The 24,179-nt window shown below is 58.4% G+C and overlaps 3 protein-coding genes across 21 annotated transcripts in view; all 3 read right to left on the bottom strand.

The window, feature by feature from the left end:
• Nucleotides 1-29: 29 nt before the first annotated feature.
• BRPF1 (bromodomain and PHD finger containing 1) lies at nucleotides 30-11,900 on the bottom strand. 8 transcript variants are annotated; one of them, XM_059856594.1, is made up of 13 exons: nucleotides 11,235-11,899; nucleotides 9,394-10,353; nucleotides 6,994-7,150; nucleotides 5,778-5,909; nucleotides 5,291-5,437; nucleotides 4,039-4,351; nucleotides 3,256-3,570; nucleotides 2,027-2,314; nucleotides 1,790-1,937; nucleotides 1,134-1,255; nucleotides 907-1,025; nucleotides 646-800; nucleotides 30-559 (listed from the first exon to the last, which is right to left on the bottom strand). In XM_059856594.1, exons 1-13 carry the CDS (start codon nucleotides 11,828-11,830, stop codon nucleotides 376-378), a joined length of 3,636 nt encoding a protein of 1,211 aa, XP_059712577.1. In that variant the 5' UTR covers nucleotides 11,831-11,899; the 3' UTR covers nucleotides 30-375. The 8 variants fall into 8 exon arrangements, with proteins under 8 accessions (XP_059712577.1, XP_059712576.1, XP_059712575.1 ...); XM_059856593.1 differs by having other exon boundaries at nucleotides 1,119-1,255; nucleotides 3,256-3,567; XM_059856592.1 differs by having other exon boundaries at nucleotides 1,119-1,255; nucleotides 11,235-11,898.
• Nucleotides 11,901-12,527: 627 nt separating this feature from the next.
• Nucleotides 12,528-19,615, bottom strand: CPNE9 (copine family member 9). Of its 10 annotated transcripts, XM_059856605.1 has the most exons (21): nucleotides 19,280-19,615; nucleotides 17,756-17,796; nucleotides 17,625-17,671; nucleotides 17,316-17,419; nucleotides 17,093-17,132; nucleotides 16,960-16,962; nucleotides 16,416-16,492; nucleotides 16,132-16,195; nucleotides 15,915-16,018; nucleotides 15,734-15,838; nucleotides 15,331-15,372; nucleotides 15,164-15,239; nucleotides 15,040-15,093; nucleotides 14,865-14,926; nucleotides 14,538-14,584; nucleotides 14,276-14,457; nucleotides 13,952-14,079; nucleotides 13,735-13,837; nucleotides 13,601-13,658; nucleotides 13,383-13,456; nucleotides 12,528-13,269 (listed from the first exon to the last, which is right to left on the bottom strand). In XM_059856605.1, the coding sequence occupies exons 1-21, from the start codon at nucleotides 19,354-19,356 to the stop codon at nucleotides 13,117-13,119; spliced, it is 1,641 nt and encodes a 546-aa protein (XP_059712588.1). In that variant the 5' UTR covers nucleotides 19,357-19,615; the 3' UTR covers nucleotides 12,528-13,116. The 10 variants fall into 10 exon arrangements, 7 of the variants coding, with proteins under 7 accessions (XP_059712588.1, XP_059712589.1, XP_059712587.1 ...); XM_059856606.1 differs by lacking the exon at nucleotides 16,960-16,962; XM_059856604.1 differs by lacking the exon at nucleotides 16,960-16,962 and having other exon boundaries at nucleotides 12,528-12,984; nucleotides 13,085-13,269; nucleotides 14,865-15,093; nucleotides 15,184-15,239.
• A 146-nt stretch (nucleotides 19,616-19,761) lies between these two features.
• MTMR14 (myotubularin related protein 14) overlaps nucleotides 19,762-24,179 on the bottom strand; it is a 31,258-nt gene continuing 26,840 nt past the window's right edge. For 2 of the 3 annotated variants that reach the window (XM_059856600.1, XM_059856602.1), the window contains 2 exons: nucleotides 23,296-23,451; nucleotides 19,762-20,124 (listed from right to left, as the gene is read on the bottom strand). In XM_059856600.1, coding sequence (XP_059712583.1) covers nucleotides 19,947-20,124; nucleotides 23,296-23,451 — 334 coding nt within the window. In that variant the 3' untranslated portion in view covers nucleotides 19,762-19,946. The remainder of the gene's footprint in view (nucleotides 20,125-23,295; nucleotides 23,452-24,179) is intronic. The other variant, XM_059856601.1, reaches the window with a different exon arrangement.

Raw genomic sequence — 24,179 nt, 5'->3', positions numbered from 1 at the left:
CCGCAGCGGCCGCGGCTCCGCAGTGGAGGTTTATTTTCTAAGAATCAATAGATTTTTTTCTTCCTTCAAAATAAATACAAACAACGTCCGAGCGCGGGGCCGGCCAGGGGCTGGGCCCAGGGGTGGGGCGCAGCACGGGGGTGCGGGGCGCGGGGAGCCGCCCTGGGGCGCGGCGGCGGCCAGAACAGCATCCCGGGGAGCGGCGGGCTGGGGGGAGCGGGCACCGGGAATGGGAGAGTGGGGGGGGCACGGGGATCCGGCCCCACCCCTCCCGGTCCCCCGGCCCCCCGTGGGTGCAGGCCAGCTGCACGGGGTGGGGGTCACCGAGCCCCGTTTGCCCTGAGATTCGGCGGGGGTGCGGTCGGCAGCACCGGCTCAGTCGCTCTCGCTGGAGTCGCTGCTCTGCTCGCCCTGCACCTTGTTACGGTGCTGCATGGCGCGGTGGTAGGCGATTTGCACCGACTTGCGGATGTTGGACTTGCGGCCCTCCAGCATCTTCTCTTTGTCCAGGTCCTGGTTCACCCCCAGAGGCACCAGCTTTGTCCGGGGCAACCACTGCCTGTGGAGAGCGGGGGGCCACCTCGTTTGAGGGTTACAATCGTCTCTGGGGACCCCCCCCCCAAGCCCTCGGCCCCCTGACCTTACCAAGTGCGCTTGTTGTCAAAGAAGAGGACAAGGTAGAGGTGCTCGCGTGCTTCCTGAGTCATCTGTTCCCCCAGCTTCAGCACCTCCAAGGGGGGCACGGGGATGGGGACCCCATGGTGGAACATGCCTTCCCGCGGCATCTTGGGGTCAATGATCTGCAAAACGAGCAGGAGAGGGCTGAGAGGAGAATGGGGACCCCAAGAGCCAGTCTGCAGGGACGGGACATGGGTTTCGGAGGTCCTGATAACAGGCAGTACTCACCAACGCTGGGTAGGAGGGGTAACCCCGGCACTTAGCCCACACCAGGTCCAGGGCATCCAGGGAAGAATCCTCATCCTCAGACAGCCACCCTGCGCCACGCCCCATGCCCTTACGCACCACTGTACAGGAGGAGAGGGCAGTCAGCTGTGTCCCCCCAGGTGATGGTGCCAGCCAGGCACACAGCTGTGCAGCCACAGTACCACAGTACTTACTGCCATGCCCCACACCTCGTCCCGTGCCCACGGAATAGGACTCATTCTCTGTCCCTGATGTGTCCTCACTGCTGTCCTCTGGGAAGTTCACTCGGGAGAAGGAGGGTTTCCCTCTGCCCTGCTTGGAGGGCGTTGTGCTGCAGAGACAGGGAACAGAGCTATCAGCAGAAGTCACATTAAGCTTCGAGAAACTGTTTTCCAGAGGGCCAGGCTGGTGGGACACCAGGGCTTGTGGCCTCCAACTGCCAGCCTTGGCACCGGGAAGGACTTGGCAGGGGTAGCAGGCAGAAAGGTGGGATGGTGCTTCTGCCAGGGTGCAAGCCAGACCCTCACCCAGTTCCACCTGGGAGGACCAGACGATGTGTCCTCATCCGAATTAGAGGCACAGGCAGGAGGCTGCTGGAAGGGGCAATGACAGAGCAGCCACTATGCCAACAGGGAACTCCCTAGTTAATGCTTCCTACTAGCCCTTTGCTGCACACTTGCACCTTTAGAGTTTACATTAAAAAAAGCACAAACCCCATAGACTTCTATGGATTAGCAGCTGAGCTGCAGGATGAACGAGATGGGGACCACCAAACAGGGTGCTCGTCCAGAAACTCAAAGCTGAGAGCTGCCCACTGCTACCCTGGGCAGCACTGCTGTCAGCAGAGCTGGGCCAGGGGCAGTACCTGGTACGGTCTGAGGCAGCACTGCTGCTACTGCTGCTGCTGGACTCTGAGTCGGAGCTGCTCCGGGGCAGATTGCAGTCATTGCGGTACACCAGGAAGCTCTTCTTCACGGGCTGGTTCCCGCTGCTGAAACCGTTGGCTGGCAGGTCTGAAAAACACCCCAACAAAGAGCATTACCACTGCACCAGAGCCTGCCACGTGCTGCCCGTGGGACCACAGCTGCCCAGCTGTACTCACCCATGGTAGTGTCCTCCGTGGATTTGTCACTGTCACTGTCTGAGCTGGAGCTGGGACGCGGGCTTCGCCCTCGCTTCCTCTGCCGCTGGGAGGACCCCATTATTGGGAGCTGGGGGGGCCCAATGGGGCTGCTCCCATGCCCAGGAGGGATCTGGCTGTCTCGATTCTTTGGGGGGCGTCCTGGACGTTTTGGAGGGCCTGCAGTTTTAGGGTTCTTCTTGGAGAAGAGCACGGAGGTCCTCCTGCCAACTTCATGTGCTGGGGTAGAAGAAGAATTGGGACCCAGACCTGGAAGAGGGAGAAGGTGTCAGCTGCAGCCCTGATGGCAGGCAATGCATGGCAGTGGTATCATGAAACAGCTTTGTTTCTGGGCAACACTATCTCAGAAGATCCTCCCTCACTGTAGGAAGAACCTGCTTTTTCAGTGATTAGATGACAGGACTGGGATGCAGAGGTAGCAAATGCCCAGTGACACATGGTAGCTCTGCCTGGTGCTTTTGCTGTGTTCCCCACAGAGCTCAGCTCAGCATCTCCATCCAGGGAGCTGGCAGCTGGCCTGTTCGACTCTCAGCCCTGGGAAAGCATTTGGAGTTCAGCAGTCACTGCTGCTGCAACTCCTTCCCATGCCCTCTGGCAGGAAGCGGCACCGAAGGCAGCCTGCTCCTGGCCAAGCTGGTAGGTCCTATCAGAAGGAAACAATCCACCTCATGCCCCACATCACACAGCTGGAACTGTCAGTCCCTGAAACAGCATCCAGTTCCTTGATTGATAAGGAGATGAATTCACCAGGTGACTGCTGACTGCAGTAAACACCAACAACCTGCCAAACCCCCCTCCCCAGGGGCAGACACACATCAGGCTGTTCAGACACAGGAGGCCTCCTTCATCCAATCCCCCCTGCTTGGCTGGCACAGCTCTCTACAAACTATCCAGTGAGCAGGCCGGGAGGGAGCCTGGGGAAGCACAAACATCATACTTGGCACCCACCCGTAAGGGACGCACTACAGGCAACAAGGAGTCCCCACAGGGGGATGTGGGATAAGGGACTGTCCCACAAGAGGCCACCTGCCTCATTCCCATGGAGTGAAGAGCAAGGTGTGTGTGGGGAGCAGCCCACACAGTCCTCCTGCCTAAGGAAGCACCTGCCAGGGTAGTCTCTCCCCAGACAGGCCTGTCCAGAGGCAGCTCTCCATGGCTCCTCAGACTGGCAGTTCTGGAGGGAGTATTACCTTTGCCAGTCTCCTGGCTGCTGCTCTCCTCTGCAGCACTGTCTGTCTGCAGGTCCTTCTCACAGGGGTTGTGGGACTGCAGGACTCCTCTGGCAGAGGAGTTGTGCCGCTCCAGCCCCTCCCGGCCCAGGTCCCGCGGGTGAGCGAGCTTTCGCCGTAGCACTGTGATCTCCTTCTTGATCATCTTGGCCCGGCGGGACCGTCCTATGCTCTGCTTGCCAGCGTTGACCTCATCCAGCCGCTCCAGTAGGATCTTCAGCTGCTCCTCCAATGGCAGGTGCTTCTGATTCTCTGAGAGCAGCAGCCGCACGTCTTCTGGGGAAACAAAGAGGAGCAGATGGATGAAAGAAATCGGGAACTCAGTGGAGCTCCTCTACCTGAAAGGGTGAAGAAGGAGCTGGCATGGCACCAAACACCTGTGGACCCTTTAGGGAAGTCATCCTAAAAGACCAAGAGAAGGAGCCCCGTTGGAACTCAGGCAGTTGGGACTACTGGAGAAAGCAGGCTGATGAGTGTGGGGAATACTGGGGTTCACATTGTCTGGAACAAGGATGCAACAGGAAAGAAAGGACACACCGACAAACCACTGCCTAGAACCATCCTAATGGGGCTGGTAAGTACCTGGCTAGCAAAACCACCAGGTGTCCAGGGAGTGGGGACACACAGCCCAGCATTTGACTTAACCTCCCAGAGGAGGCAGCTCAGACTCTTGGGTGCCTTGACTCTGCCCAGGCTTTACCTTTTAGTAGCCCTCGTACCCCAGGACAGGGACCGAGTACCCACCGTCCTCAATGTCTTGGATCTGAGTCTCTTCCACTGTTACACAGTGGGGGAAGTGCATGCCTGTCTCGAAGTCAATGCCCATCTTCTCTGCTTGCCGGCGAGCCTGCCGGAGCACGGCACCTCCCTGCTCCCGCAGACGGATGGCTGCCCGGTAGAAGATCGTGTCTTTGGCATTGTATTTCAAACAGTTGTTAATGATCAGATTGAAATCCTCCTCAAAGTCATCGAAATTCAGATAGCGATAGGCTTCTAGATTTTGCTTCATTGTCTGAAAATCCATCGGCTTCTTGATGTGATCCAGGTAGTCTGGGACCTGTATGAGGAAAGAGCCAGAGTTAAGAGCCCAGGAGCCACAGTCAGCAGTACCTGCTCCAAGAAAACAGTTGTTAAAGGAATCAGGTATCACTCCCTGTGCTCTGCGCAAATGCACATCGGGGAATGCCGTCTGCTTTTGCAGCTTGAGGAACAGCAACGCCTCCGGACTAGGAAGCCCATGTGCTGTGCTCAACCTGTTAGAGCGGATATGCACTCCGAAGCATTTTTACAGCTCCAGCACACATGCCAGCATCCTGTCCTCAACTCCTGCCTGCAGGCAGCTGGGATCCAGTATGCTACACGTTATTTCCTGGAGAGGGTGCTGCAAATGCAGCCCCAGGGGTGAAGGTGAGTGCAGAAAGGTAAAACAGAGCCGTCCAGGTGGCAGGTGAGATGGTGCAGCCTTCCTCCCCATCTGCTAAGATGCCTCCATGCTGACCTGCTGCCAGAACCTTGCAGAGACCACGTGGACTTTTGCCGTGCTCCCAGGCAGGGACTCAGTGACAGTCTCAGGAATTATTTTCCCTGCCTGTAGCAGTGACACTCTAAGGGTCAAACCCATCTCTTTGCTGTGCTCAGCCATCTAGCAGAGGCCTTCACAAGAGGACAGGTAAGAGCATGCTGACTGCTAAGGGCTGGCACTTTGCCTTTCCCAGTGGGAATCCCCAACTGCTCACAGACCCTGGGATATCACCAGTAACACACACAGAGGAAGAACCAAGTGCTGTGCCCCAGCTGTCACCAGCTCAGCTGTTCTGCATTTGGCTCACCCAGGAGGGGCACTGCTGCACACCCCCTCTGGTGAGAGAGTGGCGCTGGCATGACACAGCACCAGGCTGCTCAGGGCTCTTCTGGACAAGAACACACCCTGGGCAGCCCTTGGCACGAGCAAGGGACAAATTTGAGTGAAATAGAAATCTGGGGAGGGGGTTCTTACTTCGTAGATTTCTGTTACCTCAGACAGAGGGACCGGCTCACTGAAGATGTTGCCCGTGTCTTTCTCCTGCAGCTGTTCAAGCGTCTTGCGGAGGAGGATGAGGAAGGGGGTCAGCTGCATTTCCAGTGCCACCTGCTGCACTTTGATCTGAAACAAAGGAACAGAGCGGGGCTGAGCCCCTGGCCCTAGCCAGGCAGTGGGGACTGTCTCCAGGGAGCAGCAGTGCAGCCCTGCAGGACAGCAACCCCTCTCCTCTCCTTGCTGAGGGGTAGGGACCACCCCTCAGCCCCATTTCTGGGGAGCAGAGGTGAAACACCGGCTCCAGCACCTGTGCATCCCACCTGTGCCTTGCAGAGCAGCCACCTTTGCTCGGAGCCATGGGAGCAGAGCGCAGCACAGCCGAGGGGACCCCGGCACACCTAGAGCACTCTAAGGAGCCCCTGCTGATGCCCACCCCAGCAGCTCCCCAAGGAGGGGCAGTCGTTACCGTCTCTCTCTTGAGCTTCTCCCGCTTGCGTATCAGCTCCACCAGCAAGCGCGCACGCTCGAGGTCATGGCGCAGGCGCTGCCATGACTTCAGCTGTTCCTTCAGGGCCCAGTTCTTATCCTCAGTGTCTCTCTGTGGGAACATCAGAGACCATGAGCTGATAGAAGATGCGCTCCCATCTCCACCTTCCTGACCACGTGCTGGGGCTCTTCTCTGGCAAAGGGAACCACCATGCCTGACCTGCTGGTGCAGCAAAGGTCACAGCTCCTTTTTTGTAACCTAGGCAGGTCACTCAGTCTCACCTCTGGCAAGAGCTAAATACTTGCCCCTTGGTCATCAAGCCCTTATGAAATCAGGAGGTGCACATCCTCAGCCTCTGGAAACACTCTTCCTTACATGACCGACTGACTGCCTACAGCTGCCCAAGAGGTCTGTGCTACTGCTCACAGCTCTGACAAAGTGCAACAGCTCAAAAATGGAACAACAGCTCTACTTGCTTTCATTTCTGGAGCACCAAAAAAATTACAGCTTTTATCCTGCTATAGCCAAAACTGAACAGAAGCAGCCTCAACTCTTCTCCAGCAAAAATAAGAGCAGACAAAGGTAGGAGAAACCCCTGCCCAGTCACAGTCATCAGAGGGCTCAGAAAGAAAGATTTACAGCTCAGATGGGGAGCCAGAAGAAAAATCTTCCTCCCTGGCATCAGATTTCACATCTGTGAAGTGCTGACTGTGGGCTGGAAGCAGCACCCAGAAGGAGCACTCCTGGAGCAGTATGAGAAACTAGAAGAGAGGCCTTGGTTCAGTCCAGACTGTTTCTGGAGATCCCTGGCCATCTCTCTCAACACTGCCTGGCACAGTGGCCTCATACTAGAGCCATTTCTGAAAGGTTTGCCATCACTACTGGCTAAATGCAGGCACAAGAAAGGAAATACCTTCAGTGTGGCAGCTTGAGAGGGCAGGATTCCCTTCTTGTGGCAGGCTGCCAGTGGCGTCGCTGCCTGGCAATTCTCTGAACACTGAGAGCGGAGGAGAAGGTGAAGCAGCAAAAGCAGCTGGGGCTGCCCTTTCCTCATCTGAAAGCTCATACCCCTGACCCCCATTCTGCACCTGCAGGCATTACATGCAGCAAAGGCTCCAAGCCCACAGCTCCAAAGGCGCAGGAAGCATGCACACAGCCAGGGTTCCCTGCAGCCCCCACAACAAGCAGCCCTTACCTGGTCACAGTTTCTCTGTGACTGCAAGTGTGTCTGAAGGCGGCGGAGCAGGGGGACACCATTGCGGGACTGTCTCTTCAGAGTCCAGTAGCTGTGCAGCCTCTGCATGAACTGGCTCTTCCTCTGGATGGTTAAACGGTTTGTAATCTTACTGAGCCTGAGGAAATGAGAAGAACCAGAGTCAATCAACAAATCAAGCCTGGCTGCTGCAGAAGCAGCCCTGGCTAGGAACATGTATCAGCAAGGCCATCCCAGCAGAGCTGAGAAGCTCCTCAGGCAGAGAACATCCTTTTCCATGGCAGGATTTTCTGTAACACCAAGTCACACAGCCTAGGCACAACAGAGGATGCCAGGAAATGTGCAGCCTTGCCCCTCCATAACACACTTTTCCTTTCTACTTCCTGTCAACTTTCAGGCAAAGCCTGAGGCAGGTTGGGATGCAAGACAGCCACACTGGGTGTTGGAGTGTTGGATCTTTACCAGCTCCCATGGTCTCTGAGACCACCAGTGTTATGGTGCTACTACCCCAAAACCATTATTTACCTGGCTGAGGGCCACTTGCTGTGATGGGGGTGTCTGGCCAAATGCTATCAGAGAAACTCAAACCCTGGCAAAGCACAAGAAGGGAGCAGGAGGCATGAGTACAACAGACGTCCCATCCAAGACTATCCTGAACAGCCCAGAACACCACAAAAGGGATTGCTTACTTCCTACAACAGCAGATAGTCCGGAGGGGCTGGGACAGCCTTGTTCAGCAGAGTTGGACAGAGATGCCCTGCTAGTAGAGTGACAAAGGGATGAACACTCAGCATCTCCCCACCGCCCAGGGACAGCTTTTCGCAAGGGATGACCCAACCTGCATCAGCCTCAGCTGAAGAGACTGGGGACAGCAGCCTCATACGCCATCACTGGCCAAGCACAGCTCCCACAGGAAGACATGTGGCATTCTGGCAACAGCCCCTGAAGAATAATTAATCCCAACAGGATTCTAGCTCAGTATATTTTCACTGTGAATGCAATAGCAGCAAGACCCTACAAACTGCCAACATGTCCACACATAAGAAAAAGATGCCCTTGCTATGAAGCAAGCCCTAAGTGAGCAAAAACATAAGTTTGGGACAGAAACAGACCATGGTAAAAAGCCAGCAGCCTTGTGGCAGACCTGCCTCCCCAAGTCACCAGAATGCTGCTCAGAGAGCACAGCCCATGGCTTCCATGTGCTCCTATCCTAGTGCACAGGAGATAAGTCTTGAGGGTCTAAGGGTCTTGACAGGCTCCCATGGCCACAGCCCCAGCACAGCTCCTGCCACAGGAAGGAGAGCTCAGCAGCTCAGGATTGGTGGCTCACCACCACAAAGGCTAATGCTTCCATGCCCAACCTATGCTCAACTGAGTGTCACCTGCTGCAGGGTGACAATGAGATCCAAAAACATCCTAGGATGCCCTTATGTGCTTTTACATGCTGCTGAGGACATCCAGAGTTATAAACACAGACAAATTCTGGCAAGGCTCTTAGATGCTCTTGTTTTGGGATTTGCAAGCCAGACCAACAATCTAACAAGAGCAAGGCACAAAGCAGTTGCAACTGTAACTACAGGGTGTTTGCACCTTCCCATGAAACCACAGATGTGGAATGTGACAGAAACATAACCCCTCTTGAGGCCTCACAGTGGGGAGTCAGCCTTAGGACCGCGGTGTTCCTTGGCAGGCAGGAGTCCTGGTGCTCTCCAGCCACCCCTCCTCACAGCTTTCAGCACCCGCGGCTGCCCGGCCCTGCTCCAACAGGCAGCGCTGAAAGGGAGCAGCAGCTGCTGTGCCTGGCAGAGTGCACTGAGGAAGCCCAGCAAGGAGTACGTGGCTGCTGGGATGGATGAGCTCTGCTCAGCAGAGCACAGGGATCCCGACCCCAGACCTCTCTGCTCCAGAGCCAAAATAACCCCGGGATTAGCCCGTTTCCCAGGCCTGAATCACTCCCACACTTCTGTCTTGCCTGACACAGCCTCAGGAGAAAACAGACCTCAGCAGAAAGGAGAGCAGTTCCCTCCTCCTCCCTGCCTCGTTTACTCCAGTGCCTGAGGTCAGCGCAACAGGAAAGGAGTGCTGGGAACCTCCAGCTGCTTCCTGACGCATCCCGCCCAGTTCATTCTCTACTGTTAAACTAACAGCAACTATTTCCTGCCCTGCCGAGGGCCCAGACACCTTTGCAGGGCAGTGCATGGCCCTGCCTCTCTGCAGGACTCGCAGAGGTAACCACCACAGCCCTCTGCAGCAACAAAGTGAAAAGTACCTGTGCAAAAAGCTAGGGAGGCGAATAGGATAATGCCCACATGGGAAGGAGGACACAAAGCATGGAGGAAAGGAGAAATTTCTCCCCAGTCCAGGGAGGGCAACAGGTCATACCTGTGGGGGGGGATGCAGGGCACGGAAACCACAGGTGCTGCAGCTCGTTTCTCTGCCAGGATCTTCCGCGCCTTCTTCATCTTGATCCTAGACTTGGCCTTTGCTTTTTTGACTTTCTCAGAACTCCAGCCCTTCCCCTCCTCCTCTTCCTCCTCATCCTCCTCTTCCCCCTCACTGTGGGAGAGGGCGGGCAGCCTGCGCACGGAACCTGGCGGTGTGTGGATGTCGCAGTAGGCAGTTTTGCGCACACTGAAGGAGGTACCATTGGCACCCGTCTCCCTGACGGGCTCCATCTTCATGTACAGCCCGGCCTGCTGGGCACAGGTGACATGGAAGGCAGTGTAGCAATTGGCTTTGTGACACTGGATGCAAGCCCCAGAGCCACGCTGCTTGCAAATGTAACAGGTCAGCTTCCAGCGTGCGGGCGGGATGTGCTCAATGCTGTCGATGGGCTCCAGGAAGACGGTGTTGGCAAAGCACACCTCGGGGATCCAGAGGGCACAGACCACATGTGCCCAGCGCCCATCGTCTGTCTGCTTGAAGGCTCCCCCCTTGTTTGGGCAGAGGGCGCAGTCCACAGCGCGTGAGGGTGACTGCAGGCACCGTCTGCAGAGCCACTGTCCCTCGGGGATGTAGGGCACCCCATAGCACTCCTGGTGCACAGCCAGGTTGCACATGTCGCAGAAGAGGATGACGTTGCTGTTCTGACACTCCCCGTCATTGCAAATGCAGCAGACGGCATCCTCATCCACCAAGGCGTTTGGGTCCCCCTTGTTGTGGCTCTCGAAGTAGGACTCCTTCTCTAGCCGGTCCATCAGGTACTCAAAGATCTCCTGGGGAATAGGACTCACGCCTTCGTTCTTCCGCCTCTCATTCATGATGTCCAGCCAGATGTAATCCTCCTCATCCATGTCGTACTCCACCTCCTCATCCAGCTCCTCTGCCGACTTCTCAATGTACCTGGAAGGACAGCATGGGAAAGTAAGGGCATGTTTGACACGTTTGGAGCTGCTGAGCCCCAATTCCAGGATTTGTCTGTGACTGAGGGAATGTTAAAATGCTCCAGCTGAGCCATAAGCCAAAATAAAGAAACAGGGACAAGGCAGGAATGTGCACAAGCAGAAGGTGCTGCTGCACCCTGACTAGCACAGCGGCACAACAGCAGCTTGGAGACAAAACAACACTGGTCTAAGGAGCAAGGTCAGGCCTTGGAGACTCATCAGTACAAGGTAGGGGCCTGCATGGGCCACCCAGCAGGTGCTAATGCTCTGGAGACAACAGGCTCACAACCAAGACACGATAACCATGCATGGAGGTGCCATGTTTCATTAATTCTGGTTACATGACTCTGTTAACTCTTGCCTGACGTATTAACTGGGGCCACTGCATCCACCAAATCTCTCACAAAGTACTGTAAGAAAACAATTAAGAAGTATGCCTACAGACAGATCCTACAGGTACACCTTGGTGCTGAAGGGCTCTGAAAATATCTCAGCATACCTCCAAAGAGAGACTGAGAGGCAAAAGGACACATATGGGTTTTGTTTTGATTTTAGGTGCTGTTCCAGCAACGAAAGAGCACAGCAATCAAACTGCTGGCAATGACCTAAGCAACTGAGAGCTCGGTAGATGCGCAGACCCCTCAGAACTGTGATGTGACACCAGGCAGAGGCCCAGGAGCCTGAAGCCATGGAACAGCTAGTTCTGTGAGACCTGGGAGAGGCAGACAAAGGCCATTTCCAGGAGCCACAGGCAAGCCACTAGACAGAGTGGGGCCAATTCCACCTCCAAACCCAGGGCATGAGCCTAGGAGTCTCCTTGCACCCAGACACGGACAATACCTGTAGTACGAGGTGGGACGAGGTGGGGCGTCAGGGGTGTCCTGCTCCAGCTCTCGGTACACCACCTCGGGCAGCTTGGGGGTAGTGCTGGCCGAGGCGTTGTGGTGATGGTGGTTGGAGTCCTTGCGCTTCTCCTTGTTCTTGTGCTTCCCAGATTTGGGCGGGACGCTCTGCGTCTCCGTGTTCTCCTTATTGCTCCCATTCTCGGGCACCTCCTCGGGAACATCCTCGTCCTCGGACACCACGTCGAGATTATCGAAGATGCTGATGCGGTGAACGCGGCCGTGCAGGTCCACCTCCACCATGCGCTGGGCCTGGGCGTAGGTCATCACCTCTCGGCCGGGCGACTGGGAGGTCTCGGAGGGGCTGGGCGACTGCTTGTTGGCGGCGCGGGCCTGGCGCCCCTTCTTCTTGTGCTTGCGCAGGGGGGTGTGTTGGGGCAGGGGCGGGTTGTCGTGGTCATAGTGGTACAGGTGGTACTCGATCCCGCTGTAGCTCTTGTAGATCTTGCGGCAGGTGCCCACCGGGCACTCGTAGGGCGGCTTGGTGGCCCGCAGGTTGTGGCAGAAGGTCTTCACGTCGAAGTCTACGCCCATGGCGGGGCCGCGGGGGGCCGAGGCCGGGCCGGGCCGGGCCCCCCGCCCCGCCGCCCCCTCCCCGGGCCCCGGCCGCCCTGCCTGGCTCCCCGCTGCCCGCTCCTTCCGTGTGGCGGCGCTCCCCGGCGCGGGGCCGCGCTCAGCGGGCGGGCGGCTCCATGGGCGGCAGCGGCGGCGGCGGCGGCGGGCCCGGGCCGGCCCCAACAATGGAGCTGCGGCGGCGCCTGGCGCGGGGCGGCCGCTGGGTAAAGCGCCGCGCCGCCCTTAGCAACCGCACTTTCGCCACGGCACCGCCGGGCAGCAGCACCGGGCGGGACCGGCGGCAGCGAGGACGGAGGGGACGAGGAAGGCGGCGGCGGCAGCGACGATAGCGCGAGGAGGCCACGTGGGAACGGCGGGACCAGGCCGGGTCGCGCCTCAATGGCGGTGACGAATCTGCCGCCTCGAATCACAGACCCCGCTGCTACCGCCCGGCCCCGCCCCAACCCGACCCCCCTCGCTCCCCTCACCCTTTCGGTCCTCCCGGTTCCTCTGGACCCCTCTGTCTGCGAGGTCCCCCCAATTTTCAAGGTCCTCCCGGTTCCCCCGGCCTGGGTACACGGCCCCCGGTACCTTCGGCCCCCTGGCCACCCCCGCCCCACTGGTCCTCTCGTCACCCTTGCTCTCCCCGCTCCCCCTGCCCCAGCACGGCAGCAGACCCAGTTGAGCAGTTTATTTACAGTCGGTAACGCAGTAGAGACCCGCCTGCCCTCCTGCCCGGCGCCCCCCGGCGGCTGGAGCCCCGGCCGTGCAGCAGGGCATGAGGCAGGCCGGCCAGCCGGATTAGCAGAGTCGGAGGAGAGGGCACAGGCAGGGGCGGGGTGCAGGCAGGAATGGGGTGCAGGCAGGAGCAGGGCGAGGCCGCTGCCCCATGGAGCAGCGGGGCTGAGACCCCCGGCCGGCACTCAGGGTCAGCCTTCCCCTGGGGCAAAGGCCAGGCTGCTCTCCAGGGACACGCACACCGTGGCACACACCATGTTCCCCGCGGCGCTGGCCCTGCCCGCACTGCCAGGGTCCAGGGACAGTCCCGCCTTGTTGCTGGACATCGGGCAGGAGGAAGGGGCAGCCGAGGATGTCCAACCCTGTGGTCTCACTGCCAGAAGCGGGTCCCAGTCCTGTTTTGACCAACCATAGCAGCTGATTATCTCCCTAAAGGGGCCACATCTCCATAGTTAAGCCCTGGCCACCGGCAGAAAAAAGGTAACAGATCCGCACCCCACCAGTCAGTCCCATGGCTCATGGAAGAGCTACTCGGGATCTGCCCGGCGAGGCTTGATATCACGGGTCTTCATGTAAGAGAGCAGCTGCTCAGGGATCTCAGCCAGCACATCCTTGGCCAGGCGGGCCATGCTCAGCACCTGGTTGCCTGAGTCGTCCACATAATCCCGAAATGGCACAAACTTTGAGGGCAAGAAGTTTGTAGTCAGGTTGGAAACTCTATTGCTGTGGGGTTCAGCAAGGGGGACTGAGCATCTCTCACCCATAGCAGGTCTGGGTTCAATGCCAGACTTACCTGTACAATGTCCCTCTCAGCATACCGTCCCCGGGAAGACAACCGTACCTCATCACCGTCCAGCTCCTCCATGGCTGGGGGTGACAGCTGGTGTCACCAAGCCTCGGTGGGATGAACACCAGGGATGGAAACACCAGCCCTTTGGATGTCTTTGGTGTCCCAGAAGAAGGGACAATATTTCCATCCCTCCTCCCTGGTGTCCCCAAGTCCCAACTCACCTTCAAACTCAGCTGGACCTACTCCCACAATGATGATGGACATGGGCAGGGAGGAAGCCTGTGGAGCAGAGGCAGGGTGTCAGCTAGGATAGTGTCCATGTGAGGTGAACTCAGAGCAACAAGGGTGCACTCACGGTGACAATGGCTTCCTTGGTCTGCAGCATGTCAGAGATGACACCATCAGTGATGATGAGGAGGACGTGGTATTGTGAGCCATCGGTCACCTGGGCGGCTATCCTATGGGGAAAAGGGATGGGGGCCCTCAAGCACCCCACTGGTGTGGGGCAGTCGACCCTGCTGTGGGACAGATGGCATTTGGAGATGGCAAAGGGGACAGTGCCCAGTGCTCACCCAGCCACCTGGTTGATGACAGGAGCAAAGTTGGTAGGACCATAGAGCTGGACGGTGCGCAGGCTTTGGAGGTAGGACTCCAGCACACCTTCAATGCCGGCACAGCTGGGGTTCTCCACATTGTTGTTCTAGGGGACAGAGATGGGGCACTTAATGGGGGACCACAGCTCCTGGTGTCCCCCAGGCTGTGGGACGCTGGGGCAGAATGTTGCTGGGGTGCTTTGCCTCCCTGCCAAGCTGCTGTGGGCACCCCCAAGACCAGCTCTGCCCCACAGCCAGGGGATCTGGGTTCACTCTCATCCTCGTCCCACAGGGAGGGCGTACCAGAGGAAACTGGTGGGAGATCTTGCCGTCAGGTGGGACTTTGGCACCAAAGCCATAGGCAGGGAAGAGCTTGTCACTGTCGTAGTCCTGGATGATTTCCCCTACTGCCTTCAGTGCCAGGGCATAGGCGCTCAGCTGGTAGGGGCTCACGTAGTGCAGTGAGGTGGGCTGTGATGGCAACCCTGCAGCACAGTGCCCATCACACCTGCCCCATGGCCAGCCCCACGGTAATGGGGACCCCCCAGACACCAGGTACACTCACCATTGGAGGCCGTGAAGTCAATGGCAACAGTGAAATTCAGCTGCGTCCTTAAGGGGGAGAGTGAGGGAGGCTGCCGGCCCCGCAGCACAGGGACACCATCTTCCAGCCCCACAGTGCTGGAGTTTCCCTGCCCAGACCCACTGCCTCGGCCCCCCTTCCCCAGCCAGCACCCCACAGCCCCATGCCACTGTTCTGTATCTACTTCCCAGCCCCACTACCCCCTTGTCACCCCCAGGCTGAACCTTCACTGTCACCACTGTCCTTGCCCCAAGACTCTCAGCCATGTGGGATCTCGAGGAGCTGGGGGGCTCCCGGCCCCCCACTCACCCGCCCCGTATGTAGTCAACGAAGGTGAACTCAGACTCAACAGAGAAGGAGAGCAGTGTCACCTGTGGGCACAGGGGATCAGATCTGGAGCCCCCTGAACCTGGCACACACAGCAGGTGGAGCCACACCAGCCCCTGGAAGGCAGGAGGCCCAGGAATTCCCCAGCCCCACTCACAGTGCCAGAATTCACATATTTCTTTTTCTTGCATTTCTTCCTGGGATTCAGCACCTGCAGGCACAGGGGTGAGTCAGTCCCAGCATGGAGTGCACCCTGCCCTCACCCTGACCCACCACCCTACCTCATACACTGTGAACTGACTCTGTGCTCGAGAGAGCTCCCGGTAGCTGGTGGCAAATTCCCCAATGAAGTCATGGCTGCAGGAGGAACACGGGTCAGTACGGCCAGGCACCTGGCTGACAGGTGCCCTGGGAAGCTTCAGCAGCACCCTGGTGTCCCTTCCCTCACCTCCCATCCCGATCCCAGTCGTACACATCTATCTTCACCGTCCTGAAAGTGAAGGCACATATTGGGTAAGCCACCAGCCAGGCTGGCACAGCCCCTCCAGCCCCTGATTCGGAGACACCCAGGCCCACAGCCCAACCCACAGTAGCACCCTGCCCACCAACTTCCAGCAGAGCTGCCCAGCCTGCAGCTCTGCCAGGAGGGAGCAGGAAATTTGGGTCATGGTGGGGGCCCTGGAAAGGAGGGGGATGCCTTTATGTAATTTGGGTTGCAAAAGAGAAAAAAACCCGATCAGGACCCAATTCTGAGCTGCCTGTCGTGGCGGGGCCAAGCCCACAAAGAACTGCTCATAGCCTGCTCTGGCCCCACGGCTGCCCGTGTCCCTGTCCCATCCCCGTTCCTGTACCGGTCGTAGTCGCCGTTGCAGAGGGCACGCACAGGTATGGTGAAGGGCTGCCACACTGGGTTGAGTGTGTTCTTCACCACCTCTGTCTTATGGCAGATAGTAAAGCTGGGGGGACAGGGCAGGGTTAGGCCTGTCTGGTGACATTGGCACCCTGTCTGCCCCACTGGGTCCCTGTGCTCACGTGCCATCCTCATTGCTACGATAGAAGACGAGGAAAGGATCGGATTTTCCAAAGAAGTCCTTCTTATCCAGCTTGTTGGCACACAGCTGCATTGTGACGATGTCCTGGGGACAGGGACTGTCACTGCCAGCCACCTCCTCACCCCTGGCACCAGCAGCTTCTGTACTGAGGGACCATGCAGTCCTCTCCACCCTGCAGCTGGTACATGGGTACTCACCCGGCAGTTGCTCAGTTCCTCAGCCAGGAGCAAGATAGTCCCACACCGCTTCCCTGGGACACCCCTGGAACCAGAGGCACAGTCAGCTTGGGGATAAGGAGGACAGTTCAGGGACAAGAGAAGAGGTCAGGGTTGGGGCTTCTGTCCCACAGCTGGTGGTGCTTGGCAGTGTGATCAGAATCCCCAGCACAGGACATGCAGGGACGGGTCCAGCGGAGCAGGTGGTGGAGACACTGTGTGGGACCCTCCCACCTCACCTCACCTCACCACAGGGTGTGACTCACGTTAGGGGTCTCTCCAGGCGTCCCCGCTGGGACCCAATCACCTCTCCCAGTGCCACAAATGCTTGCCCCAGGAAGTCCTGCGCCCCAAACAAAGCACTATGAGACCATGGAGGGCGGTTGTCCCGGTCCCCTACCACCTACACCCACCACTTTCTCTCCCAGTGCACCCATGGGACCTGCCACCAATCTGACTCTGGGCCACCTCAAGTTTCCTGAAGCTCTTGGGTCACACTGTGACCCAAGAGCCACCTTGCAGCCCAGGACGCATTGTCCATCCCCAGGACTACCCCAGGTGCCCAGTCCATGTGCCTTACACTCATTCTGTGCCCCCAGGGCCAGCCCACATCCCTGGACCCATCCTGTGTCCCCCCCAAACTGCCCTCCATGCCCTGACCTGTCCTGGACCCCTTGGGCCACCCTAGACCCATCTTACCCCTCAAAAGCCAACCCTATGGAGTGTCCAGGCCCCATCCTGCCCCACTCGGCACTCCTAGGTTCAGAATTCCCAGGGCAGAGCAGGGGCTGCTGTGTGGCAGGCACATACCTTCTGCCAGTCCCCACGGGGCATGGAGAGATGGAGAGCAGGTTAGAGCCCACCGAGGGGCACTTGTCCCCCCCTGACAGCACCCACACAGGGCACAGCCTTGGGGTGTCCCCCCGGCACAGGCTGTGCTCACCTGCTTTAAGGCGGAGCAGCTCTTGGAGTCCACGTTGTAGCTGGTGTGGGAGAGCAGAGCCCTGAGCTGGTGCCTGCAGGGATGCTCCAGCACACAACCCCACTTCTCCACCCATCCATGCTATTCGACACTGAATTCTTATTTATTGTCATTATTTATTACTGACTCAGTGCTTTGTTCCACCCTCAGCGGAGCCAAGCCCTTCCCTGGCCACCCTACTCACACATCGAAGCGAAGGTTTTGCTTCTCCTCAAAGTAGTAGTCGAGGACGAACTTGCGGACAAAGTCGGGGTTCAGGGTGTTGTCGATCACCTCGGTGCGTCCGAACTGCAGGGAGAGGGGTGAGGGTGGCCCCCCCCAGGACCCGTCCCCATCGCAGCCGCCTTGGCGCTAATCCCGGTGGGGGATTAGCGCTGCTGGCGGGGCCGGATCATTAGCGTGGACGGGGAGGGATCATTAGCGTGGACACGGGTGGCCATATGGGCCCATTTAACCCAGCCGGGGATTAACCAGGAGAGGGGGCCACGCTCACCTCCTTCCACTCGCTGCTCCCCGAGACCTGCACAAAGAGGACCACCACTGCGGAGAGAGGAGCAGAGCCAGGCTGCCATGCCGTGCTGCGTTTGTGCCATACCATGCCCCCTGCCCGGCTCTGCCACCCACCTGGGTCAGACTTGGAGAAGGTGTCCATGTCCAGCAGGTTCCTGGGGGGAAGAGCCAGGCATGAGCCAACCTGAGCGGCCATCCACCTGGCCCAGCAACGGGTCCCCGTGTCCATCCCCCTGATCACAGGTCAGCACCATGCCAGAGGGCCGTGCTGGCACCCATGGATAAGAGCATCGGCACTCCCAAGGAGATGCACTGGCTCCCTTTGCAAGGTTCGGTGGGGCAGCAGAGCAAGCGGCGAGCAGCGTCTCCAGCGCTGATGATGATTGAACATGACAGGGAACCCATTTACAGGATGAAACCTTCCCCGGTGCCGCCGGCGCCGGCTGAGTGCCCGCCGCGCCCCGGCAGCAGGAGCTTGGCTAATGGCAGGGTGCAGAAGTGAGAAGAAAGGAGACACTGGGAGCAGGGGCTGAGCAGCCAGTGGGCATCCCCCGACACACCTACCGGCAGAGCGATTGATCGTCGTCCTGTGCACGGTGTGACACCGGGAAGTGCCGGGGAATGCTACCGGCTCTGCTGGGATAGTTCCCGCACCCCCGGGGTGGCAGCACAGGGTGGACTGGGGTACGGCCAGGGGCTGCGGGGCCAAGCCAGCTCCCCTGGCCCCAGCACGCAGGGGGGAGACCCCACCCTGGGCTGGGTCCTCGGGCTGCGAAGCCGAAGGCTGCCTTCGGTTGTCTCCAGCTCTCCAGCTGTGACCCCCGGACCCTGCCTGGAGCTGCTCGGTCCCGTGGACCTACAGTTCCTCTACCTGCTGTGAGGGAAGCTGGCAGCGGGGGCCAGGGCTCAGTCGCGGGGAGAGCACAACAGCCCCCGGCCCGGCCCAGAGTTTGCAGAGCTCGGTGATGTGCTGGAGGTACCCACCCTGGTCGGGGCACTCCGTGCCACAGGACCCACGGCACGGGGACGCTACCCCCCAGCAGGACGTTGGTGCCTGTCCCTGCGAGCGGGACCCCCGGCCGCAAGCAGCGGTGCCTCCGACGGGCTATATTTAGCCGCCGTCAGATCGGCTCAGCCGCCGCTGCTTGATCGGCGGACCCTGGCCAGAAGCTGGGGCACAGAGCAGCCCCTTTCCCGCAGCCCCCATCCCGCTGCCACGTTCCCGTTCCCGGTGCCTTGCACCGAGCTCGCAGCCAGCGCCGGCACCCCGCGTCCCGCTAGCATCACCCATCTCCCACAAGCATCGCCCCGCGAGCGGCCGTCCCTCGCCCCAGCCGCGGGTGAGGGCATCGGGTCGCTTCACGCAGCCGTGCCCGGTGACAGCATCCCATGGGACCCCAGGAAGGTGACGGGACGGGTAGCAGCAGGGCAGAGGGACGCTGGGCATACGCCCTGGCACCGAGAGCTACCCGGGGAGAGAGGAGGACGCGCAGCTCACAATGCCTCGAGCCAGGGGCTGAGCGGCGGGCAACGGGACGCAGCGAGCAGCCCCGCCGCGCATCCCGGTGCGTTTCGCACCCACCCGCGTCCACGGACTGGCCGCCGCCCTCCCGCTCCCTCACCCGGCTCCCGGCTCACCGGCAGGACACGGTGAGCTCCACCTTGGTGCCCGGCACGCTGCCGGCCGCCGGCTCCAGCGCTCCCGGAGCCGCCATCCCCGCCCGGGCGCCGCTGATGCTCCGCGCCGCCTCCTCCCGCGCCGCCGAGGAGGCGCGCCCGGGGGCGGGTACGGCACGGGCACGGCTCGGCTCGGCTCGGGCACGGCTCAGCACAGCTCGAGCACGACGGCCCTTCCCTGCCGGCAGCGGTGGCACCAACCCGGGCACCAGGGGGTTCAGCTCCTGGGGCTCAGCTCCACCGGAACGTCCCGCCCGCGATTCCCAGTCAGGGGCACCAGGGGGCTCAGCCCCAATTCCGCCCCGCCGGGGGCTTCCTCCCAGGTTCGGTTCGGTGTTATTTCGGTGCCGACGCTCGCGAAGAGTGGGCCGAGCTATTTATAGTGAGCGGCTCCCCCGCGCCGCCCCCGCAGCCCCCGCCCGCAGCCCAGAGAGGAGGCAGGAGAGGGCACAGCTCGGGTCATTTACTGCAGACTCGCCGAAGACCCCGCACCCCCAGGCCCCAGGCAGGGGGGGCTGGCGGCAGGCGCTGGGTGCAGCAGGTGCCCGCACCAAGAAGAGGGTCCCAGGACTCTGCTGGGGGACATGCCAGCCCCAGTTTTCCAGGCAGTGGTCTGGGAACGCTGTGTTCAGAGGGTGCTGCTGCCTCTCAGTCCCACGCCCCGCACAAACTGCTCGAGGAGGCCACCGATGGCCCCAGAGGGGCTGGGGGGCACGGCCTTTAGGCCGATGGTCCGGCTGTAGCTTGCCAGAAAGGCAGAACGCACTTCCTCCAGACGAGACTCACGGTCACTCGCTGACACCAGTCTAGGAGAGAGAAGGGGAGGTCAGTGACTGCAGCCATCACTCTCCACATCCCAGCTCTCACTCCTGACACAGGACTATGGTGCTCAAGGGGCTGCAGTGGCTAAGGCAGTGCAAGGCAAAAAGGCTCCGTCCACAGAGCTGGTGGCAGCTGGTGCCACTGCCTCCTCATCCAACCCACGGAGCCAGCTGCAGCCTCAGTCTCCTGCTCCCCATGGGGTTTCCTCCTTCACACACCCCACTGTCCCCGTTTCTCCCACCACCATAGTGTTCATAAGGCTGCAGTTCATAAACAAAGTGGTGCTTTGGCAAAGTGGCTGCTGACATCAGTCCCTATGCCAGCTCCCTCCGTTCCTCACACAGATGAAGCCTGTCCACATGTGCTGTACCTGGACAGTCGCTTCCAACCTATTTGCAGCCATCTCTCACTTCCACCAGCCCAAGCCTTGCATGCCTGTGAACAGCACAGACAGCTTTGTGGAAGGGGGGATGAGAAGGAGCAGATAAGGTGACAAAAGCCCCAAGGAACACTCCAGCCATAGGAAGAGGAGAGCTGAGCAGCACTTCTGTTCCCCAGCATGGCTGCTCTCAGCAAACAGGAGCAGAGTAGGGCATGACTTCCCATGGGACCTGCTCTCCTCTCCTGCTGATCCACACACCTGGTTAGGGGCAGGGGGAAAACAGCAGAAGGAAGGCAAGACTAGCCGAGGGAGCAGGGGAAAGCAAGACTGGGGCCCAGAGGCAGCTGTTCCAAACTCTCCAGCCTCAAACGATCCTTGCTGTGGTGCCTCTGCGACAAGCCAGTGGTTCCCAGAGAGATTAAGACATTCCTCAAAGGTCACTCCAAGGGCACAGTGCGAACCTTCCCCATAAAAAATTCTCTTTAATCTTCCAGCGCCTGGGCTGGCTATAAATTGGCACAGCTCATTTGAATGGAAGTGTTAACCACCCACAGCCAACAGCTTCGGTCCGGAAACAGCAGCAAGAGGATATGGTGGGAGGCCTATAAACAGCAAGCGATGCCGAGGCAGCCAACCAGGCCGCTGTTTACTGTGTCTGATAATAAAGAGAAGCCAGAGGGCAAAAAAAGGCAACAACATATCTAAACACATTAGCGATGCTTTTTGGCAACCTAATTAGGACGTGGAACTCGCAAACCCGCTAGCATTTAAAATAAACTCCGTGAAGGCAGGACTTACTTGCACCCAAGTACAGCGATCTCAGATGTCACGCGCAGAGGTAAGCGAGGGCGTACAGCAGTTAGGTCCCGTGTCTTGTGGCTCTCACACCTCTTTATAAGGCAGATTTTGTATTTGGGTTTTTCGGTTTGTTTCGTGGAGCGAGACACCCCAAGGCACAGGGTCAAGCAGCCAGCCACTGCTCCACACCAAGCCCTGCAGACTGGCTGCAGGATTTCACCCTGAACTGTTCACCGCGGAGGCAGGTCGTGCTTCCTTGCCAAATCCACGGCACTCTGCCCCGCTACACTTCCTACAGCCTGCCCGCTTGCCTGCAGCTTGGGGTGCGGGATGAGAGGAGGCTGTCAAAGCCCCAGCTCGAAGTAAGCCCTGACAAGCCCCACACAAGCACAAGAAGTAGGCTGTGAAAAGCATACCTTCATCGAGCTGCTGCCAGTGAAGATGCAAAATGGGAACTTAAATGGAATTAAAAGAAAAAAAATCATACTGTGTTGGGCTGCAAAAACTGGGATAAAACCACAATGGAGTCCTGAGCAAACAAGGCTGATGCAGAACAGAGAGAGGGTAGAGGCTCTGGGTAAAGCTCAACACAACACTGCTGGGAACTCTTCATCCTTTCAGTGCAGTGCCTGGTCCCAGCAGCTTCAGTTGAGCAGTCCTCAGCCCTCAAGCAACCCACAGCTTTAGTGAATAGCTGAACAGGGCAGAGCACCCACAGGAGAAGCACCACCAGTGTTCTCCTCCTTTTGAATCCACTGCTCCGAGCAGTCACTTTCCAAACTGCATAAGCCTAAGGCCTATCAACTTTGATTCATGTTTCTCTATTGAATTCCCTATTCTGACATTAGATCCAATTCCAAGGGCAGCAACAACTTGCTGGTGCTGAGCAGTGACCAAGCACAGCCAGGCTCAGGACACAGTAAAGCAGTCACTATTCAGATGCCCATCCTTCAGTCCCTTCTCCCTTGCCCATCTCCAAAATACTGCAGGAGCAGCTCAGTGTGTCCTTGCGAAAGGAGAAGAACAAATCCAGGCCAGGCCATGTCCAACACCTCTTGCAACGTTTTGATCTGTCAATTCATGGATCTTGTAGCTTCACCGTAACTTGAAGGCAGCTGCTCTGCTCTGTTCAGCAGCACAGCACGCAGCCACACGAGACACAGAGCTAGGGCAGGCAGCCTGTCTCACAGGACACACGGGTTTTCATGTCACTTGCCCTCAGTCTCCAAAGCACGTACTCAGATCTCAGTAAGGGACTGAGCATCTGGCAGCACAGCTCTAGCATTGCTTGCTAGCAGCAGCCCCTGATCTGCCATTTCAGTTTCTTGATGAAGAGTTTGCAGCCTGAAGGCACAAACCAAGGCTCTCCTCTAACAGCAATTAAAGAGCATCTCCAGTCTTTCAAGCTTCCAGAGGTGGATTTCTATTTGGGGAGGAACATTTGCCTCCCAGCCATTTCACATGGCAGGATGTGGCAGGACACAAGGTCTCTGTGGCTCTGCACCGGCCAGGCACAGCACCTGAAAACAATACTGCACAAGCCCAGACAAAATTCGGGTTACAGAAGGAAAAGTCCTTCTCTTACTCCAGCAAGGATCTGACCCCAGTGGGGAGATGCAGTGAGCAAAATCGAAAAGCAAGAAAACTGGGTTACCAGTCCTGTCCTGACAAACACGAATCCTCAACTGCACTCAATTATACCCAAATTCAGCATTCAAAGAAAAACCTCTTCTTCCTACAGAAAGCAAAGAGCTCCCCTCTCATTAGGCAAAGAAAGTGCCATTTTCTTTCCATGTTCAGCATAAGCAAAGAGTGCTCAGGGACTGAGTTTGTGGATAGAAACCATCGAGGCAGAGAAGATGGAACAGTTTGTTATGGGCTCCCAGGCTTCTCCGAAAGTGCCAGAGTGATAAAGTTGCAGTGCTCGCAGGCAGCCAAGAGACCCAAGGAGAGATCCTGCATTTAAGACACTTACAGGCAAGTGTTAGAGAACTCATCCGGGAAGCTGCAAGGGAGAGAGGCGTCTGCGTTCAGGATTGCCTGCTCCCGAATACTGCCACACCCTGTCACCATCTGCCAGCTGCCAAAGTCTGTGGAAACGGAAGATCCAGGCAGAGAATGGTCGGCCGATCTGGGGCAGAGAGAGAGGGAGACGGCGGCATCAGTCAGATCATTCAGCCACAAGCTTCTCACTGCTGCTGCTGCCAGGGACCTGCTGGGCGGGCGGCCAGCAGCGCCCGTGCCAGCACTGCTGACACGCAGGGACCAGGGCGCAACATGCAGCTTGAGCTGGGCCCCAGACCAAGCCCTTCCTTTGAAAGTGAAGGGAGAGCCAAGCTGGCTGGGGCCAACAAAGCAGCAGGAGCTGGACAGGAGAGAGTCAGCATGAAGCAGATGGCCATGCAGAACTGAGAAACCCATTAGTGAGATGGAACAGCACATCCTGCCCTGAGTCCTTTACAGATGTGAAAGCTGTGCTGTACAAGGGACATTCCCCTGTTGCTTGTTGTAGCTGTTAGCACATCCCAGGGCAGCAGGGCAAATCAAGGTTGTGACTTGGTTAGTGCTAGGAAAGACTTACAGATCATTGCTCCGGCAGCAGTTAGAAAGCAGATCACTCCTGAGCCATTACCACCAGATCTGAACAGAGCCAAGGCTCAAGGCATACCCAGGACACCTACCCCCTTCATTTCTGTATTAAAGAAAGGGCTGTGCCAGAAAGCAGGTGACAAAAACGTCTTCAGGACAGGCTAAATAGCCAAGGAAGAATAACTGATGTATGCAATCTCCCACCAGGAAAGAAAGAAGCATGAAACACAGCAAGTGAATCTGAGGAGTCCCTCCAAAATCTCAGAGAAG

The sequence above is a fragment of the Haemorhous mexicanus genome, chromosome 11 (genome assembly GCF_027477595.1).
Source record: "Haemorhous mexicanus isolate bHaeMex1 chromosome 11, bHaeMex1.pri, whole genome shotgun sequence".
NCBI lineage: Eukaryota > Metazoa > Chordata > Aves > Passeriformes > Fringillidae > Haemorhous > Haemorhous mexicanus.
Note: the sequence above shows the minus strand (reverse complement) of the source record. Positions and strands in the feature narration are given on the sequence as shown.

What these genes read in the sequence shown, in the direction of transcription:
- BRPF1 (XM_059856590.1), bottom strand. Translation starts at nt 11,830, where the DNA reads ATGGGCGTAGACTTCGACGTGAAGACCTTCTGCCACAACCTGCGGGCC. An exon ending in ACCCCTCCTACCCAGCGTTG is followed by an intron (nt 801 to 906) that starts GTGAGTACTGCC and finishes CTCGTTTTGCAG; the next exon opens with ATCATTGACCCCAAGATGCC. An exon ending in TTTGACAACAAGCGCACTTG is followed by an intron (nt 560 to 645) that starts GTAAGGTCAGGG and finishes CGCTCTCCACAG; the next exon opens with GCAGTGGTTGCCCCGGACAA.
- CPNE9 (XM_059856603.1), bottom strand. Translation starts at nt 19,356, where the DNA reads ATGGCGGCTCCGGGAGCGCTGGAGCCGGCGGCCGGCAGCGTGCCGGGC. An exon ending in TGACTTCACGGCCTCCAATG is followed by an intron (nt 14,458 to 14,537) that starts GTGAGTGTACCT and finishes ACTGTGCTGCAG; the next exon opens with GGTTGCCATCACAGCCCACC. An exon ending in CTGAGAGGGACATTGTACAG is followed by an intron (nt 13,270 to 13,382) that starts GTAAGTCTGGCA and finishes TTGCCCTCAAAG; the next exon opens with TTTGTGCCATTTCGGGATTA.